The 18,720-nt window shown below is 43.6% G+C and overlaps 1 protein-coding gene across 8 annotated transcripts; it reads right to left on the reverse strand.

Annotated features, from left to right (window-relative positions):
- Positions 1-2,377: 2,377 nt before the first annotated feature.
- On the reverse strand, positions 2,378-17,587 carry ZNF655 (zinc finger protein 655). Of its 8 annotated transcripts, XM_013047093.2 has the most exons (7): positions 16,961-17,309; positions 16,089-16,160; positions 15,868-16,010; positions 14,611-14,696; positions 14,085-14,211; positions 4,398-4,502; positions 2,378-3,916 (listed from the first exon to the last, which is right to left on the reverse strand). In XM_013047093.2, exons 3-7 carry the CDS (start codon positions 16,001-16,003, stop codon positions 2,523-2,525), a joined length of 1,848 nt encoding a protein of 615 aa, XP_012902547.1. In that variant the 5' UTR covers positions 16,004-16,010; positions 16,089-16,160; positions 16,961-17,309; the 3' UTR covers positions 2,378-2,522. The 8 variants fall into 8 exon arrangements, with proteins under 8 accessions (XP_012902547.1, XP_012902544.1, XP_044931019.1 ...); XM_013047090.2 differs by lacking the exons at positions 16,089-16,160; positions 16,961-17,309 and adding an exon at positions 17,445-17,587; XM_045075084.1 differs by lacking the exons at positions 16,089-16,160; positions 16,961-17,309 and adding an exon at positions 17,445-17,583 and having other exon boundaries at positions 15,868-16,043.
- Positions 17,588-18,720: the final 1,133 nt, after the last annotated feature.

The following is an 18,720-nucleotide window of genomic DNA, read 5'->3' on the forward strand; positions in this document are numbered from 1 at the left end:
CAAACTATGTGCCAACAAAATCCTAACTGAACAATTCTTAAAATCCTCAACATTCCAATGGACTTTGTTCCCGAAGTCTGTGGAAGAGCAAGCTTTGTATCAGTATGAAACAGAGTGATCTATTCTTGTGAAGCAGGTTTCTGGAAGGAAGTGAGTCACAGCCAGGAAGGTGATTCCAAGATTTCCAAATGCTTCTGGTTGAGGCCTTGAGATATTTTTTGAAACAGATTCTGAGTATCAAACACACCTTTATTCAAGTGGAAGTACAAAAGCACATTCCTAAACCAAATGCATACATGTGATTTTTACATATTCTGTTATTTAGGGATTAATCTGTTTCATAATCACCAGAAGTGACCATTGGTCTCTGTACATAAGGGCATACACATTCATAAACAAGGGGGGAAAACATGCATTTTTCATTTACTTTTACATTTAAATCAATTCATTTAGATCTCTACTTGCCCTGATAAGATCCTATGCTTGCTGACGGCTAAGAGGCAAAATATGGTGGTAGACTATCTTAGAGCTTAGCCATAAGAGGATTATAGAATAAGCAATAAATTGTTATATATTTGTTGAGGATCCCCAGTAAATATTATAACATCTGAACTACGAAGGCCTCACTTGCTGGAATGACATTAAGACTTTTAAGTGACATCTTATTCACAAAATGTTACGAAACTTGAGATGGAAAAATATAATAAAATGCTCTAACATCATCTAAACAATCAGGAATTGTTGGCGAGTTGTTGACAGGGACCCTGAACTCTGGACATCCTAACATCTGTGATCACTTTTATCAATCAAAAAACCAAGTTCTTGGCCTGTAAACTCACAAAATACAGAAAATGTGATGATTGAAAAAACAATTATACACAAAGCCCCCACACTTCAAATACTGTCCTGGACTGATGGGAGAAGGGGGCAAAAATCCAAAAAGATAAAGAAACAACCGTAATGGTTAAAATTATACCAGGAATACCTGCCACTCTTGAAATTCTCTTTCCAGAGAGATTACAGAAGAACAGCAGTATCTTTTTTTGAAAAGCTGCATTCCCTTATGAAGTTCTCTGACTTTTCTGTATATGTTCTTTTATTGTGCCCCTATCAAAAGCAGACCTGAACATTGCTGGCCTTCAACGGAAGGATATAAAATAATTCTAAACCTTGACATGCAGAATAGGTGCTGAATGAATGTAGCTAGACCACCAGGAGTCTTGTTGGCTGCCTGATGTCGTTATCTCTTTTAGAGGGCTGTGGATGCAGACAAGGCAGCTAAGAACTTGGGTGTCATTTGAAAATGTTTAGCTGCCTGCCACAAACAGAGCAGAGATGGAATCCTTCAAACGCATGGATGGACAGGATGTGGAATTCCAATTCTTTTTAAAGGTAGATGCTTCACTTTAGGAAAGAAGACACCAGAACACGAACATCAAATAGGGACGGCATACCTGCTGGTGAGACACTTAAAACTAGAAAACCATCACTTGACGGTACTAAGAAAATGGAGAAATTAACAGGAATCCAAGTGTTGTGCCTGGAAAGGAACAGGAAAGTAGGATGCTCAGGAAACAGCAGACCTAAGTCTGTTCTGGAGAGAACTTGGGCTGAGAACAGCAGAAACAGCTAAATGAGCTACTTTCCAGAAGTTAATTATGTCTTTACATTGGTATATTAACAATATCTTAGAGAAGCTGTAACGGTAACCAAATTGCAGAAAAAATAAAAATGTTCATAGGCCATATTTAAAAATATAGTTTAAATGAGTTCCATAAATTTTATATACCTACTTACACCACCTATTAAATAAAAGAATGCCATGAGGAATCAGCATTGCATTCACCAAGTCACTCCTCAGACTATCTTCTTCTGCAATGAAAAAGATCAGGGCTGTGTATTAACAATTTTATATAAAATTTTCTCTCCAATATTTTGATGTTGAATAAAGCCTGAAATGTAGAAGTACATTTTTTCCATTTGCATTATTAGCAGACTGTGATCTGGTGTGGAGATTCTAATGATGAAAAAGACTTGAACTCCTACTGGAAGGTCTGTCACCTTTGCTACACTTGAATGGCTTCTCCTGGGCATGGATTCTTTAGCGTTGAGTAAGGGGTAGAATAGGACTGAATCCTCCCACGTGCATATGTATTTATTACATTCATAGGCTTTCTGCATGGAATGAATCTGATGCTGAGCAAGGTAGTTACTTTGACTGAAGGCTATTTCACATTTATTATGGTGATAGAATTTTATTCCAGTTAAGAATTCTCCAATGGTGACTAAGGTATGAAAACGGCATGAAGCATTTACCACATTCAATATATTCGTAGATTTTCTCATTGGTATAGGTTTGCAGATGTCGATAAAGTTTAACACTGGCAAATAGTCTTCCTGCATTCGTCACATTCAGAGGGTTTCTCTCTGGTGTCGATTCTCTGATGCTGAATGAAGGTTGAGCTGTGACTGAAGGCTTCACCACCTTCAGTGCGTGTATGCTTTCTCCCTGGTATAACCTCTCAGATGTTGAAGGAGGCCTGAATCTGACTAAAGGTCTCTCCGCGTTCATCACATTCATAAGGTTTCTCTTTGGTATGAATTCTTTGATGTTGAACGAGGTGTGCTCTCTGACCGAGGTTCTTTTCCCATACGTCACAATCAAAGGCTTTTTCTCTGGTGAGGACTTCCTGCTGAAGAACAAGGTCTGAGCCGTGACTGAAACTTTCCTCATATTCGCTACACTCATAGGATTTCTCTCGCCCGTGGATTTTGTGATGCTGAATAAGGCATGAAGTTTGACCAAAAGCTTTTCCACATTCGTTACATTCATGTGGTTTCTCTCCTGTGTGAATTCTTTGATGCTGAATAAGATGGGAATTCAGTCTGAAGTCTTTGCCACATTCATTACACGTATAGGGCTTTTCTCTGAGATGAATTCCTTGATGTTTAACAAAGGTCAACCCACAATCACTGTATTCATAGGCTTTCTCTTCACAGTGGACTTTCTGATGTTCGGCAAGGTAGGAGGTATGGTGGAAGTCACTGCCACATATAGTACACTTACAGGGCATCTCTCTGTGAACCTTCTGATGCTGAGTAAGATGTACACTACGACTGAAAACTCTTTCACAATTACTACATTTATAAGACTTTGCTCTAGTGTGAATCCTCTTATGCGGAGTTATGTCAGAGCTCTGACTACAGGACTTTTCAGATGCGTCACAGGATTTATCAGATGCTTCACATTTATAGGGTTTTTCTCTAGTGTGTATTCTTTTATGTCGACTAAGACTTGAACTCTGACTGAAAGATTTTTCACATTCTTTACACTTGTAGGGTTTCTCTCTAGTATGAATTCTCTGATGTCTAGAAAGGGCAGAGCTCTGATGGAAGACCTTCTCACATGCATCACATTTGTAGGATTTCTCAGTGGCAGGAATGCTGTCACATTTACTAAGGTGGGAGACATCCATTAAGCTTTCCTTATATTCACTACTCTGAACATCCTGTATGAGATTTATTTGTTCTTGTTTCCCAGCAGCTGAATTCTGGTTCACCCCCATGTCATACTTATCAGTGTCATCAATATTCTGAATTCTAAGAACTCTCTGATCCGTATCCAGGGTAGAGTCCAGACTGAAGCTTTTTTCAGGTTCATGACATTCATTGTTGTCACTGGTGAAGGCTTTCTTGCTGATTGTTATTTGCCTAAACTCTCTCTCCAGGAACAGAAATTTCCTTAGGATTTCCTGAAGCCTTTCTAATCTGTCCTCAGGTTTAGACACTTCTCTAGTCCCAGGAACTTGGGCAATATCCTTTTTGAGTCTTCCTACTCTCACCTTGTACGAATGTACTTCTTCCAAAATTTCCTGCTTAGGAATCAACAGCTTGTTCTCTTCTCTGGTCTCTCCATCTGATTCAATATATAAATAGAAAATGCAAATGTAATCTGTACCCTGTGCTTGGGTGGGGGGGAACCTCAGAGAGGAGAAAATTAAATAATCTAGAATTTACTAAAATGAAAAGTTTATTTACTCTGAAGTAGAGGCACAAAATCTCAACAGCAGATGTAAGGGCATGAACAGGAGCAATGAGGTTAATGCACAAATGGTTCAGGGTGTGGTAAAACAGAGGACGGAACCAATTAAGATGGTTCAAAGCAGGTAATAGGGAAGTAATTCAAAAGATTTATAGGGACCCAGAACAACTTGTGGGTGAAAAGGGATAAAATAAATGCAAAGAATTCATCAAAACTGAAGGGAAAACAAAGGAGCTTGCCATCTGGTGTAGAGACCGAGCTCTTCATTCTGACTGCCAAAGTGGCTACAGTTTGGCTCAACAATTTGAATCTTACTTCCCTACTAATTCCATCGGATTGATTCTACCTTACTCACCTGAGCAGTCATCTCTTAAGACTTCTCTATTCTTAGTTTCCAGATCAAAGACCTGTAGATCTTGTTCCCGCAGGGAGATCCCATCAGGCTTGGAAATTGGAAATCCTGCTCACAGAGAAGGAAATGGGATGTGGCGATTTATCCCCCAGACACTACACAAAGCCACTGTTTCTCTTAACTAATGATTAATGGAGAAAGAAAGTAAATTCTTAGAAGACATTAGGGAAGTCCTGGAGAATGAGAAGGGCAAGGATCCTCTACAAGGAGCTCCTACTTGTGCTCCAGAAAGAGGTGTGTTATGGGGCAAGTTGATGACTTTGGGAAAAGTGTTCATTTAAACATTACTCAGACAAGGGAACTGGTGCATGAGTGTGTACCTGTCTTCATAAAAGTGATCTTCTTCAGCTACTGCCTATAGATCAATCTTTGGATTAGACCCGGTCAAAAGGGAGGTCATCAAAATATACCTTTGCTGGACTGGAGAAAGGCGAATACTAAAAACACCCATTGTGGGGTGAGCTAAACTGCAGCAACACAATCACTGAAGACTGAATAAACATTCCAAGAACCAATCTTAAGAAACGTCACGAATCTCAATTTGCTTCAGTGCACATGAGGAAACAACAAAAAAAACCACATTCTTACACATCAGGAGCTTACACTCTTCTTTATTCAACAAACATCTATGAGGCGCCTCCCATTTGGAAAGTATATAGACACAGATATAAGCAACTAAGTATAATACGATAGAGAGGCAAATTCAGTAAACGTGCACCTTAACATAAAATTGCCTTTCTTGGGGCACCTGGGTGGCTCAGTGGGTTAAAGCCTCTGCCTTCAGCTCAGGTCATGATCCCAGGGTCCTGGTATTGAGCCCCACATCAGGCTCTCTGCTCAGCGGTGAGCCTGCTTTCTCCTCTCTCTCTGCCTGCCTCTCTTGGCTCACGTAATGGGACTGTTAGGATCTTATCTCTTTTAAAGCAAAACCAAAAAGCAGTCTGATCCTGAGGGAGACACAACTATCAAAGTATCAAAGGGCCAGTTTTTATACATCTTCAGCTCAGAAGTCTTCTAGAAGCACACATACAACGGCTAGCTCAAGCCCATCAACTTCAAAAGCCTTTCTTTCTACTTACTGAATAGCTACACAATTTATTAGTTGTTCCTCTTATCCTGACATGTCACTATATAGTGGAGTTTATAGATTTTTATTTAATTGGTTTCAGGAATTATCATCTCTACATTATTTGTAAACTTTTACTAGCAGGAACCACACATCTAGTATCTTCTTTTGATTTATTTACTTAAGAGTCACTTACTGAAAAAAAATTAAAAACAATTAAAAAAGAAGTTACTTATTGAGTGCCAATTTTGTGTCCTGGTGTCAACATATCACAGATAACCGGTTTCTAAAAGGGCACTGGGCCTGGAAAATATGACAAACCAACAGCTGTCCTCTTGGAATTCCATATGAGAGCCTACAAATGGGCAGATACAGAACACACATAAGAAAGGCATTTACTGGGGCGCCTGGGTGGCTCAGTGGGTTAAAGTCTCTGCCTTCAGCTCGGTCGTGATCTCAGGGTCCTGGGATCGAGCCCCACGTCGAGCTCTCTGCTCGGCAGGGAGCCTGCTTCTTCCCTATCTCTCTGCCTGCCTCTCTGCCTGCTTGTAATCTCTATCAAATAAATAAATAAAATATTAAAAAAAAAAAAGAAAGGCATTTACTGTGTTTCTGATTTTCTGCTGGGCTTTAATAGTCTATTCCCCCCTTTGGATGCTTATTTAGTTGAAGTCCTCCATGCCAAATGAAATAGTTGCTAAGTTTAAAAAAAAAAAGGTTAGCATGGCTTGAAGCAGCAAATATTCTGCTTGAATTCTGATAACAGAATTTGTAACTTTTACCTCGGGTATCAGCTAAAGTATTTTTTTAAAATATTTTATTTATTTATTTGACAGACAGAGATCACAAGTAGACAGAGAGGCGGGCAGAGAGAGAGGAGGAAGCAGGCTCCCTGCTGAGCAGAGAGCCCAATGCGGGGCTCCATTCCAGGACCCTGAGATCATGACCTGAGCTGAAGGCAGAGGCTTTAACCCACTGAGCCAACCAGGTGCCCCAGCTAAAGTATTTCTAAGTATTTGATAACTGAAGCAAATTTTGCTTATTTATTCTATATCTACACCTATCACTTACAGACAACAAAAAGACTGTCTCAACGTGGAAGGAAGCATTTGATTTTATTTTTTGAAAGATTTTATTTATCTATGAGAGAGATTACAAGTAGGCAGACAAACAGAGAGATGGGGGGAAGAAGGCTCCCTGCTGAGCAGAGATCCCAATGCGGGGCTTGATCCCAGGACCCTGAGATCATGACCTGAGCCAAAGGCAGAGGCTTAACCCACTGAGCCACCCAGGCACCCCAGAAGCATTTGATTTTAATCGTGCTTAAGTTAATGCAGTCAAGGATAAAAGAAAAAGCTTATAGGCAGTTAGAGATAAAAGACTAGAGTTTTGGGACGCCTGGGTGGCTCAGTTGGTTAAGCCGGCCACCTTTGGCTCAGATCATGATCCCCAGGTCTTGGGATCAAGTCCCATATCAAGCTTCTTGCTTGGCGGGGACACTGCTTCTCCCTCTCCCACTCTCCCTGCTTGTGTTCCCTCTCCCACTGTGTTTTTGTCAAAAAAATAAATATCTTTAAAAAAATATCTGTATCATCAGTATCATTAAAATAATTAAGCTAACACTTACTGCACATTTGGCAGATCCAAAGTACCACACCAAGAACTTTATAAATTTTCACTAACTTAATAGAAATCCTAACTTCATGAAGTAGAAACCACCACTGTACCCATTTAACAAATAAGAAAACAAAGACTGACAATTTAAGTAACTCGCCCTGGAGCGCCTGAGTGGCTCAATGGGTTAAGCCTCTGTCTTCAGTTTGGGTCATGATCTCAGGGTCCTGGGATCAAGCCCCACATCAGGCTCTCTGCTCAGTAGGGAACCTGCTTCCCCCTCTCCCTCCGCCTGCCTCTCTGCCTACTTGTGATATCTCTCTCTCCCCCTCTCTGTCAAATAAATAAATAAATAAATAAATAAATAAATGAATGAATGAAAGAAATCTTAAAAAAAAAAAAAGGTAACTCACCCGAGATCACAACAACTAGCAAACCTAGGGCTCAACACCAGTCTTTCAGAACCTGGCTTTTACATAATCTGCTAGTCAAAAATAATGGTTGTGAATGAAATCTGTCCTTTCCTCCAACATACATACAGAAAGACAACAGAAGATCAACATACTGACAAAGGAGTAAAAAGTAAATAAATAAAATAAATAAAAAGAAGACACAGTGGTGCCTGAGTGGCTCAGCTGGTTAAGCGTCTACCTTTGGCTCAGATCATGATCCTGGAGTCCTGGGATTGAGTCCCATCTCAGACTCCCCGCTCTGCTTCTCCCTTTGTTTCACCGCCCCCCCCACCCCCGACCAACCCCACTCATCTTCTTTCTCTCTCTCCCAAAAAAAAAAAAAAAAAAGAGGACAGAGAAATAGTTATTAGAGTAATACACGGAGAGCCAGGACCCAACAGATTTGCAGTCATGGACGTTCTAATTAAAAGCAAACTAGGGGCACCTCGGTGGCTCAGTTGGTTAAGCGACTGCCTTTGGCTCAGGTCATGATCCTGGAATCCTGGGATCGAGTCCCACATCAGGCTCCCAGCTCCATGAGGAGTGTGCTTCTCCCTCTGAGTTTCTCCCCTGTCATTCTCTCTCTCACTCTCTATCAAATAAATAAATAAAATCTTTAAAAAAAAAAAAAAAAAACTTTTAAAAGCAAACTAAAAGATCACATAGTGTCGGGACGCCTGGGTGGCTCAGTTGGTTGGACGACTGCCTTCGGCTCAGGTCATGATCCCAGGGTCCCGGGATCGAGTCCTGCATCAGGCTCCCAGCTCCATGGGGAGTCTGCGTCGCTCTCTGACCTTCTCCTCGCTCATGCTCTCACTGTCTCTCTCTCAAATAAATAAATAAATAAAATCTTAAAAAAAAATCACATAGTGTCAAAGAAATGAAAGTCTCTTTAAAATAAAAATCCAAACTCCTTTACAAAAGTATGAGCAATATTCAATTTGAGGAAATTAAAGAAAGAACTATAATTAACTATAAAGAAAGAACTTGAACACACTCCTGAAATTTGTTTATATTAAAAAATCTAGGGGCGCCTGGGTGGCTCAGTGGGTTAAAGCCTCTGCCTTCGGCTCGGGTCGTGATCCCAGGGTCCTCGGATCGAGCCCCATGTCGGGCTCTCTGCTCAGTTGGGAGCCTGCTTCCTCCTCTCTCTGCCTGTCTCTTGGCCTACTTGTAATCTCTGCCTGTCAAATAAATAAATAAAAATCTTTAAAAAAAAAAAAAAAATCTAGGGGCGCCTGGGTGGGTCAGTGGGTTAAAGTCTCTGCCTTCAGCTCAGGTCATGATCCCAGCATCCTGGGATAGAGCCCCAAATGGGGCTCTCTGCTCGGCGGGGAGCCTGCTTCCCCTCGCCCCCGCCTGCCTCTCTACCTACTTGTGATCTCTGTCAAATAAATAAATTAAATCTTTAAAAAAAAATAATCTAGTCTGGGGCACCCGGGTGGTTCAGTTGGTTAAGCATCCGACTCATGATCTCAGCTCAGGTCTTGATCTCAGGTTGTGAGTTCAAGCCCTGCTTTGGGCTCCATGCTAATCACGGAGCCTACTTAAAAATTTAAAAAATTTTTTTATTCTGATCTATAGCTCTTTTCCCTTGCAGTCCTTTCTAAAACAACATTGAAGGAACTACCACAAACCAGGTCCTTACACACATGTAATTTAATCTAATTTCATCCTGGGCATAAATTTAATCCTTGGCATAATCCCAGAAAGGCAGACATTATTTTTCATGTTTTATAGTTGAAGAAAATGAATACCAGTTTAAATAACCTGCTCGATGTAAGATGAACCCAAGTCTGATTCCACAGTTTATATTCTTTCCAGTCTAACATTCTAAGGGTCACAGGAAGCATTAAGGCAGGTTTTCTTGCCATCACCCTGAATGCCTTTTTCCTAAATTTTAAAGTCAGAACTCTATGCCTTCAAAACACGCCTTTGCAATTAATTTTTCCTATCTAAAATTATTTAATCTTGGGCACCTCGGTGGCTCAGTTGGTTAAGCGATTGCCTTCGGCTCAGGTCATGATCCCAGAGTCTGGATCCAGTCCCACATTGGGCTCCCTGCTCAGGAGGGAGCCTGTTCTTCTGACCCTCCCACCTCTCATGCTCTCTCTCATTCCCTCTCTCTCAAATAAATAAAATCTTTAAAATAAATAAATAAAAATTATTTTATCCTTTATTAAAATCTTTTTATTTTTGAAATTTAAACCTTGACAGTGTTCCAATGAGATTTATTTTAACTTAATCTGGTCTTTAAAAATGACATTTAAAATTCACCTCATTATTTGGTTTGTTGCCTATACCAGTTATGCTAAGATTTTAGTCACCTAGAAGCTTTATGCCCTTCTTCTTGGTCCTTAATACACAAAATCTTTCCTTAGTAATACTGTTCTAAGGTAGAGACCTATTGTTTTTAAATTTATTTATTTGAGAGCGAGCAAGAGAAGCAACTCCCCACTGAGAAGGGGGCCAGAAGCGGGGTGGATCCCATGACCCTGGGATCATGACCTTAGCCACAGGCAGCTGTTTAACCAACTGAGCCACCCAGGCACCCCTAGATACCTATTTTAATGAAACATATCCCTACACAATTTTATTTCTTCTCCAATGCATGTTTTGTTTTTTAAAGATTTTTATATTTGACAGAGACAGTGAGAGCAGGAACACGAGGAGGGGGAGTGGGAAAGGGAGAAGCAGACCCCTCGCTGAGCAAGAAGCCTGATGTGGGGCCTAATCCCAGGACCCTGGGACCATGACTTGAGCTGAAGGCAGACATCTAACAACTGAGCCACCCAGGCGCCCCTCGAATGCATGTTCTTTCTGCTCCCAAACTGTACAACCTAATGCCCATCTGTCCAATTTTTCTAACTGGATGGATTTTTCTAATTGTAATCAGAGTATAAAGCCACAAGACTACTTTTAAAAAACACATGTGAGGCCCCTGGGTGGCAGAGTCAATTGAGCATCCACTCAGTTTCCACTCAGGTTGTGATCTCAGGGAGGTGACCTCAGGGTAGTGAGACCAAGCCCTATGTTAGTCTCTGCAGTCAGCACTGAATCTGTTTGGGACTTTCTCTCCCTCTGACCCTCCCCACCGCGTGCGCGTGTGCTCTCTCTCTCTCAAGACATAGATGGATAAATCTTTTAAAAAAAAAAAAAACACTGCAGGGGTGCCTGGGTGGCTCAGTGGGTTAAAGTCTCTGCCTTCGGCTCAGGTCATGATCCCAGGGTCCTAGGATCAAGCCCCGCATCAGGCTCTTTGCTCAGCAGCGAGCCTGCTTCCCCTTCTCTCTCTGTCTGCTTCTCTGCCTACTTGTGATTTCTCTGTCAAGTAAGTAAATAAAATCTTAAAAAAAAAAAAAAAAAACACAACACTGTATGTGGTTGGACTAATTGTCCTAAGGGGCGTAACAGTGAAAAAGAGCATGAGCTTCAGATTCAGATCTGAGTCCTACGCCTAGTTCTGACCCTGAGTGGATCCCTTAACTTTTGAGCCTGAGTTTCCTCAGGTATAAGATAGAGTAACATCTGCTCACAGGGTTATGGCAAGGATTAAATGAGATATGTATCGTACCTTGTAACACACTGGCTCGTCAATAAATAGTAAAGAGACATGGCAGTAAAAGACATTCTATACAAAATCATTTTTGTTTTCATGACATCAACTTCCAAAAGGAAAGAGTATGTGCCAAACATTTCCTGATTTATTAACTTACTTAACAACCAGAATTCTGATAGGCATGTTTCTAATGATGTCATTGAATAAGGCCCCCACCACACTGACCCTGTGTGAAATGCAAACCAGACCACTTTCCTAAGTCACGGAAAACTTCCTTTTGGGTATGATCCTCAAGCCAGTAATTCACTCGCTGTCAACAGAACACACTTCAGATTTAGTAATGAAAAATATGACTTTTTACTTTTCTATTCTTTTACTCAGCTGTTCATACTCTGTATATTTAGCACTATCTAGTAGAAGCACTTACCCAAAGGAACAAAGTTCTAATGTCTGTGACAACTGAGCTACTGCAGTGGGAAAAAGATGTGAACTTGACAGTGAGGCTGCTAAGTCAGGAACTGAATTACAATGCCCGTATTTTACAACACCAAACATTAAGCTAATTACGTGTGTAAACTTACATTTCAGTTGGAGTTTGCTGAGCCTAAAAATATAAAAATGATTTCCTAAGAACTATAAAAAGGAATTACTGAAAAGATGCTGCTTACTTGGTCACAAAAGCAAGGTGAACGGCGGGGGTGGGGGGTTCTTGTATGCATTTGTACCCAGTATGTGTGCATGTGCATGTGTGTCCTGTACTTGTGCAGAGATGACACAGGAAATGGGATAAAATTCAGTCTAATAGCACGCTGTGCTACTAGGCTGATTAAAGTGCTAGGAAGTTTGTTTACTCCAAAAAGTAGACAGGTTAACTGTTGGAAATTATGTAATTATTAGATAAAATTAACAGTAGTTTACAATTACATCACTTTACAGTTTACAAAGTTGTTAAATATACATTCAATTTGATACCCTGAAATAAAAAAATTATACTCTTTCGCCCTCCCATTTCCCATCCATCAAGGACAGAGCTAAGGAACACTTGATCAGGAAAGGTTATTTAAATTCATCAATCTGTATAGCACCACAAAGAATAAAGGGGACAAAGTCAGGGCCTTGGGACGGGGAGATAGGGACTTAAAGGAGAAGACTAGAGTGTTCAACATGAGGAAAGCCCAGGGGTCACAGGAAAGTCAGACCAGAGAAGGGGCAGGTCATATTCACTACAGAAAAGAGGGGTGCACAGCATATGTTCCACATTCTAAAATAACATGAAAAGATTATAACTGAAGAGCTGGAGTTGAACTTTGTGGTTTCTCAGAACACAAGTAGCTGACCACCGACCATGGCTTTTGAATGAACTCAGAACACAGGTTCAAAATTCATCTGGTTGCAACGGAGGGCCTCCTTGGCCCTTCCGAAATTTAACAAAGGTCATCTGAGGAGCTGCAATTTTACATACTGGTGGCATCCTGAGAGCATCAATCAAGTGTGATATCTTACAATCGTGGAAAAGGAGCTTCCGAGCGGGGACGAGCAATATCGATGGGAAGCCGATACTTGGGCCATCTCTTGGAGATTCCTGCTGAAAGAACTGCAAGTGTTTCTCCAGAGAAAGCACTTGCCTGGGTATGACTCAGGGCCGGGCAGGAATTCACACTATGAATCCGGGTGGTAGGAAGGCGGAGAAGTATGCCTATAAAGATCAAAGAGCCAGGAATGGGAAACACACTAAAAACCTTCCCGGTGGGCAGGCTGCCTCCCCACAGGTAAAAAGACTGCTTTAACCCTGAGCATAATCAAGGAGACAAAGGAACACCCTGGATGCCACCAGCATAGGCAAAGCCAAAAAAAAAAAAAGAGAGAGAGAGAAAGAAAAGAAAAAAATGTGATTAAATACATACATGTATTTGGGGGGGGGGGGGCAGAAGCAGAGACCAGCAAAAAAAAAAAAAAGGAAAAGGAGCAATGCTCACATCAAGGGGCTGCCAACAGCCCTGCTGATGCCCCTCTAGAGCACTATTAGGGGCCCAATCCCAGCAGCCCACTGTACCGCCCAAATGACAAAGGAGAGACTCCGTTTAAAGCTGAAACTTCTGCTGCTCCGGGTAAGGTTACTTAGGACTACCATCTGGATGACTCACTGAAAATAGACTCGCAGTGAGTCATGTCTTTAAATGAAGTCTCTCACACTCTGCCTCTTGGAGATGAGTTTAGGAATGTTAAGAGGTGAGGGATCATTCAGCAAGGATTTTAGCCTATTTAAAAAAGGATTCCTTATTCCAAGGTAAATGAAAAACTTTCAGATACAGGGGCATTGAATTACCAGGAAGGAACGTGTCTGCTTGTGGATTGGGAGACCTTAAGGTCCCTCTCATAAAAAGGGAAAAGATTTTTTTTTTTTATTTTTTTTTTATTTTTTTTTTTTATTTATTTTTTTTTTTTAAAGATTTTATTTATTTATTTGACAGAGAGAAATCACAAGTAGATGGAGAGGCAGGCAGAGAGAGAGAGGGAAGCAGGCTCTCCGCTGAGCAGAGAGCCCGATGCGGGACTCGATCCCAGGACTCTGAGATCATGACCTGAGCCGAAGGCAGCGGCTTAACCCACTGAGCCACCCAGGCGCCCCATAAAAAGGGAAAAGATAGAGAAGGTAAGAACTTAGGCAAAGCACAGCAAGTTTCCCTTTTCTAACAGGAAACGGATGCCCCACAAAAGCAGGAATCATTAATTAAAGATGAGTACAAGGTCTCCTCTTGAAACCCACTCCCCCAAGAAAACCCACTCCCAGATGAGATGACCTTGAAGATGGAGGATTCAGAGGTTCTAACACCTGGAATCTGAGCCACACTGTACTTTCTCAGAGACCTGGCACCTCCTCAGAAACAAGGAAGTAAAGAAATCCTAATAGGTAAACTGAAAAATAAGAAAGTCCTTACCCAGTGAAACCACGTTCCCATAATTCTCTAACATCACTTCTCTGTAGAGATCCCTCTGAACAGGGTCCAGGCATCCCCATTCCTCTCGAGTAAGGTGCACAGCCACATCCTCGAATGTCACAAACTCCTGAAATAACACAGCCTGGCTGCTCTGGGGAATGAGGCCACTACAGCATTGTGGCCAGAAAATGAAGGAGATGACACAGAGAGAGTGACCAGTGTACGGCAAAGTTGGGGAGGAGGGAAAACAGACTAGAAACTCGGGAATAAGTTCCATAACCTTTAAAATCTAATAAACTCCCATCACAGCACTAGGGACAGAGAAGGAATAGAGTTTACTGGTGGAGGTGGGGACATGGGGAGGTGGTTTCTGTGAAGTCCAGGTCTCTGAAGAGGGTCAATTCCGAAACTGGGGTCTGCTATTGAAAAAAATTCAAGGCCGGGTTTACGGATGGGATGAGGGAAGGGCCACACTCAATCAGTAGCAAGAGTCCCTGAGGAAAAAGCAGAGGGTTCCTCAGCTCACCTGGTACCTGGCTGTCAGGAGCGTAGCTGCCTGGTCTCCTGGGCTTCCCTCATGGGGAAGAGCAGGCACCTGGGGAACAGGTGGAGCTGAGGGAGGAGAGAGGAGCCAAGAGTGAGAGCAACCCTTCCCCAGGGCTCCCTGACAGAAGAGGGAGTCAGCGGGACCCTTCTTCACATCAACATTCTAGTAAAACCAGTGAACGTTTCTCAGGTACCGAGTGCATCTACTCTGCTCCTTCTCAACATCAGCATGACCTCCTTACCCATGTTTAGGCCAGTGATTCAGGATTTTCTTATAAAATATCACCATATTCTTAGGACAGAACATTCTTCTAACAAGAGGGTTAAGTACTGTACCTGTTTTGCAGATGGGCAAAGCAAAGCACAAAGACTTGCAGTGACTTGTCCAGAGAAATGACTACTTAGTTGATTTACTGTTACATAAATTTTAGTAAGCCTTCGTGTGAATGGACACTGTCTCTGTAACCACTGCGTAAGGCTCCCAAGAATAAGGAATGGTCGTCTGTTTCCTCACAACCTTTTCCACACTCCCACAATGCCCCACAGCACTCTACACACCACAGCACTCAACTGGTGTTGCTGACACTTAAGTTATTTCAGGCAATGCAGTCGGCCACAGCAATTTAAAACAAGGTTCTTACAAAACACGAGAAGTACAAAACACATCAACCTATTTATAAAGATGTTACCGTTGAGTCAATATGTGATATGTGTACACTCGTACAGGCGTTACGCTCGACCCAAGAATTAAATGGTTGCTTTTTGGGCCAAAATTAGATTAGTCACAAACACTGCAGCTGCAATAGAATGGCAGGTGGCAAAGCTTGCAAAATCATCAAGGAGGGAAGAAACTAAGTGAAGGGAACAGGGGAAGAGAAGGGCCCTAACTCTAAGAGGAAGTAAAAGCGAGGCAAGGATTGTGATACAGCAAAAGCAGCATATCTTAAAAATTTTTCTGGATGTGAAACCAGGATAAAGTGAAGGTTGTATGAATGGAAAAAAAAAAAAAAAAAAAAGCCAAAGCAGAGTGAATGACCACCACTCTGCCTATTAAAGAAAGATGGGCTGTCCTTAAGAGGCCAAGATCAGGACTGAACTGAGTCACATCGGTCCCTCCCTTCCAGACCTCCCCTAGGGGCCATCTTCTTAGAGAAGTCCCCGGCCTCTCTCGTACCAGACCCAGAAGCCCCACTGTATCCCCATTCTCTTGGATTTCAGTGCTCTCTCTCAGCCTTACCCCCGTTGAGCTCCTGTTCCATGTCGGTGTCCTGTGCGAACGGAGGCTCTGGGGACAGACCCTCAGACAGGCTCTCCAAAGACTGAAACTGGACAACAGGTGATCCAACTGCTTCCTGGGCGGATATTTCCTCCATCCCTGTTCTGAAGGACAAGGACCATCACTGCCGGGTCAGACTGTGAGAATTTATTGTACTAAGCTAAGTCAGCCCATCCTTTTACCTCCTCAGGACTTAGCCAAGTATCTTACACGCTGCAGATACTCAACAGAAACAGTTAATAATGACTAACCACCTAAATAAAACAGAAAGAAAAAATGGAAATTATTCCGTTTCAAATATTTAAGAGCCAAATCAAATGGTCCAATTGGGAAGCTTTAAATTCCACTTATTCAGCATTTATGGTATTTCGGGGGGGGGGGGATCAAGCAAGCCCAACTTTTAAGGCTTCTGCCTTCGGCTCAGGTCATGATCCCGGGGTCCTGGGATAGACCCCCACGTTGGGCTCTCTGCTCGGCAGGGAGCCTGCTTTCCGCCACCCACCCCGCTGCCACCCACCCCCCGTCTGTGTCTCTGCCTACTTGTGATCTCTGTCCGCCAAATGAATAAATAAAATCTTTTTTTTTTTTAAGATTTTATTTATTTATTTGACAGAGAGAGATCACAAGTAGGCAGAGAGGCAGGCAGAGAGAGAGAGAGGAGGAAGCAGGCTCCCTGCTGAGCAGAGAGCCCGATGCGGGACTCGATCCCAGGACCGTGAGATCATGACCTGAGCCGAAGGCAGCGGCTTAACCCACTGTGCCACCCAGGCGCCCGAATAAATAAAATCTTAAATTAAAAAAAAAAAAAAAAGCCCAACTTAATAAACATTTCTGAAGAAAATTTAAAATATTTGAAATGTACAAACTTCTTTCAAGGGTCAAGTTTGTACCCAGAGAAACATACTAGTTATGATTACTTTTTTTTTTTTTTTTTAAGCAGCACCCCCCACCCCAGGCATTACTTGGCAAGCACTCTGCCTGCCCACTGTGATTTACTAAATGGGCTTGCCTAATGACAAAATTCCCATTTGGTGGGGGAGGGGGGTGGTCATACAGTTCAGCAACGCAGACGAGTTGGGCAGGCCGTTTTCCACGGCCCTGACAGTGATCCAGGGAAGAGCTGCGTCTCAAACAGTTTGGCTCGCGTCCTTCATATCCAAGGACGCTTCAGGGCTCCGTCCCGCTTCCACAACCCTCAGCAACCGCCCTGGCGCCCAGCCCTCCGAAGGCCTCGCCCGGCGCTGTCCTCCTCCCACTTCCCTGTTAGGTGAAGACGCGCTCCCCGAAGGGCGGGGAGGGCCTCAGACACCCAGCTCGCACCACAGCAGGGTCACCGGGCCCCGGCGGCGAGGCCCTAGTCCGCGGGGCGTCAGGGTGAAACCTGACTGAAGAGAAACAGGCCCTCGCACCGCGGCCCTGAAGCGCTCCTGGGGACGGAAACCGCCGTCGGCCGGAACGGAGCTCCGCCTCCTCCTTCCCAGGAGCCTAAACCAACGGCGACGCCTACCGCGACCCCAGAACGGCTGCCGGGCACTCACCCGTGCTGAGGGACAGGCCAGGCGGCCGTCCCGTCGCGGACACCCTCGCTCTAGGAGCAGCCCCAGGGTTTCCGGGGTCGCTCTAGACCGCTTGGAGCCCGGCGCTTCTCAGTGGCACTTCCGGAGGCGGAGTCCGACGACCGTGGGCGGAAGGGAGGCCCCCGGATGAGGGCCCCGGATGAGGGCCCCGGATGAGGGCCCCGGATGAGGGCCCCGGATGAGGGCCCCGGATGAGGGCCCCGGATGAGGGCCCCGGATGAGGGTTTTTAGCGTGGTTTTTTGTGTGCTTTTCCTGTATGACGTCCCTCGGTGCTGATCCCGCTGGCAGCTTTTGTAGCCAGTCTACTAGTAGTGACCGCGACAGCCCCGAATTTGGGAAAGCGACCCCGCTGGCCCTTCCCTGATTCCAGCCAGCAGTGGAGACCCCGTGGGGTGGTGGCCGCCCAGGTGGTGTGTGTGTGGCTCGGGGGCGAGAAGGAGTGGTGGACCTCATGGTCTTACTTCCTTAAGTCAGCGGGTGGGGGAAACAGCATAGGGGTACAAAATACACTGATTATTGTTTTTAAGATTTTATGTTATAGGGGAACCTGGGTGGCTCAATGGGTTAAATCCTCTGCCTTCGGCTCAGGTCATGATCCCAGGGTTCTGGGATCGAGCCCCACATCGAGCTCTCTGCTCGGCGGGGAGCCTGCTTCCCTCTCTCTTTGCCTGCCTCTCTGCCTACTTGTGATCTGTATCTGTCAAATAAATAAATAAAATCTTTTTAAAAAAAGATTTTATGTTATGTTTTATGTTATGTTGTGTCGTGTTATGTTATTTTTTAAAGAGAGATGGGGATGAAGTCAGAGAATCTCAAGCAGACTCATCAGTGATTGCTGTGGGCCTTGATCCCATGACCCTGACATCAGACCTGAGTTGAAACCAGGAGCCTGTCCCTTAACTGTGCTACCCCAGGCGCCCCCAAATTACACTGATTAAAGCGAGGGTGGAAGGCGTTTGGGTCGTATTGATGAGGGAGCAGGAGGCTGGCTGAGGACTCAGCAAAAGCTGGCGCCTTGCACCCCCTCTTCACCCGCTCCCCTCCATATGTGTGGCATTCCTCAGGCACCCATGACTGCCATAAAACGATAAATGGTTAACTTGCAGGGATCGCAATCCTGCAGAACAGGAATCTCCCTTGCTCTACAAGATGTCCTAGAGACCTAAACAGGGAGGTTACCTTATCAATAGCACAAATTTCCAGAGGCAAATAACTCTTGGTTCCTGAAGCCCTAAT

The sequence above is a fragment of the Mustela putorius genome, unplaced genomic scaffold (assembly GCF_011764305.1).
Source record: "Mustela putorius furo isolate JIRA1106 unplaced genomic scaffold, ASM1176430v1.1 tig00000139_pilon_pilon_pilon, whole genome shotgun sequence".
Taxonomy (NCBI): domain Eukaryota; kingdom Metazoa; phylum Chordata; class Mammalia; order Carnivora; family Mustelidae; genus Mustela; species Mustela putorius.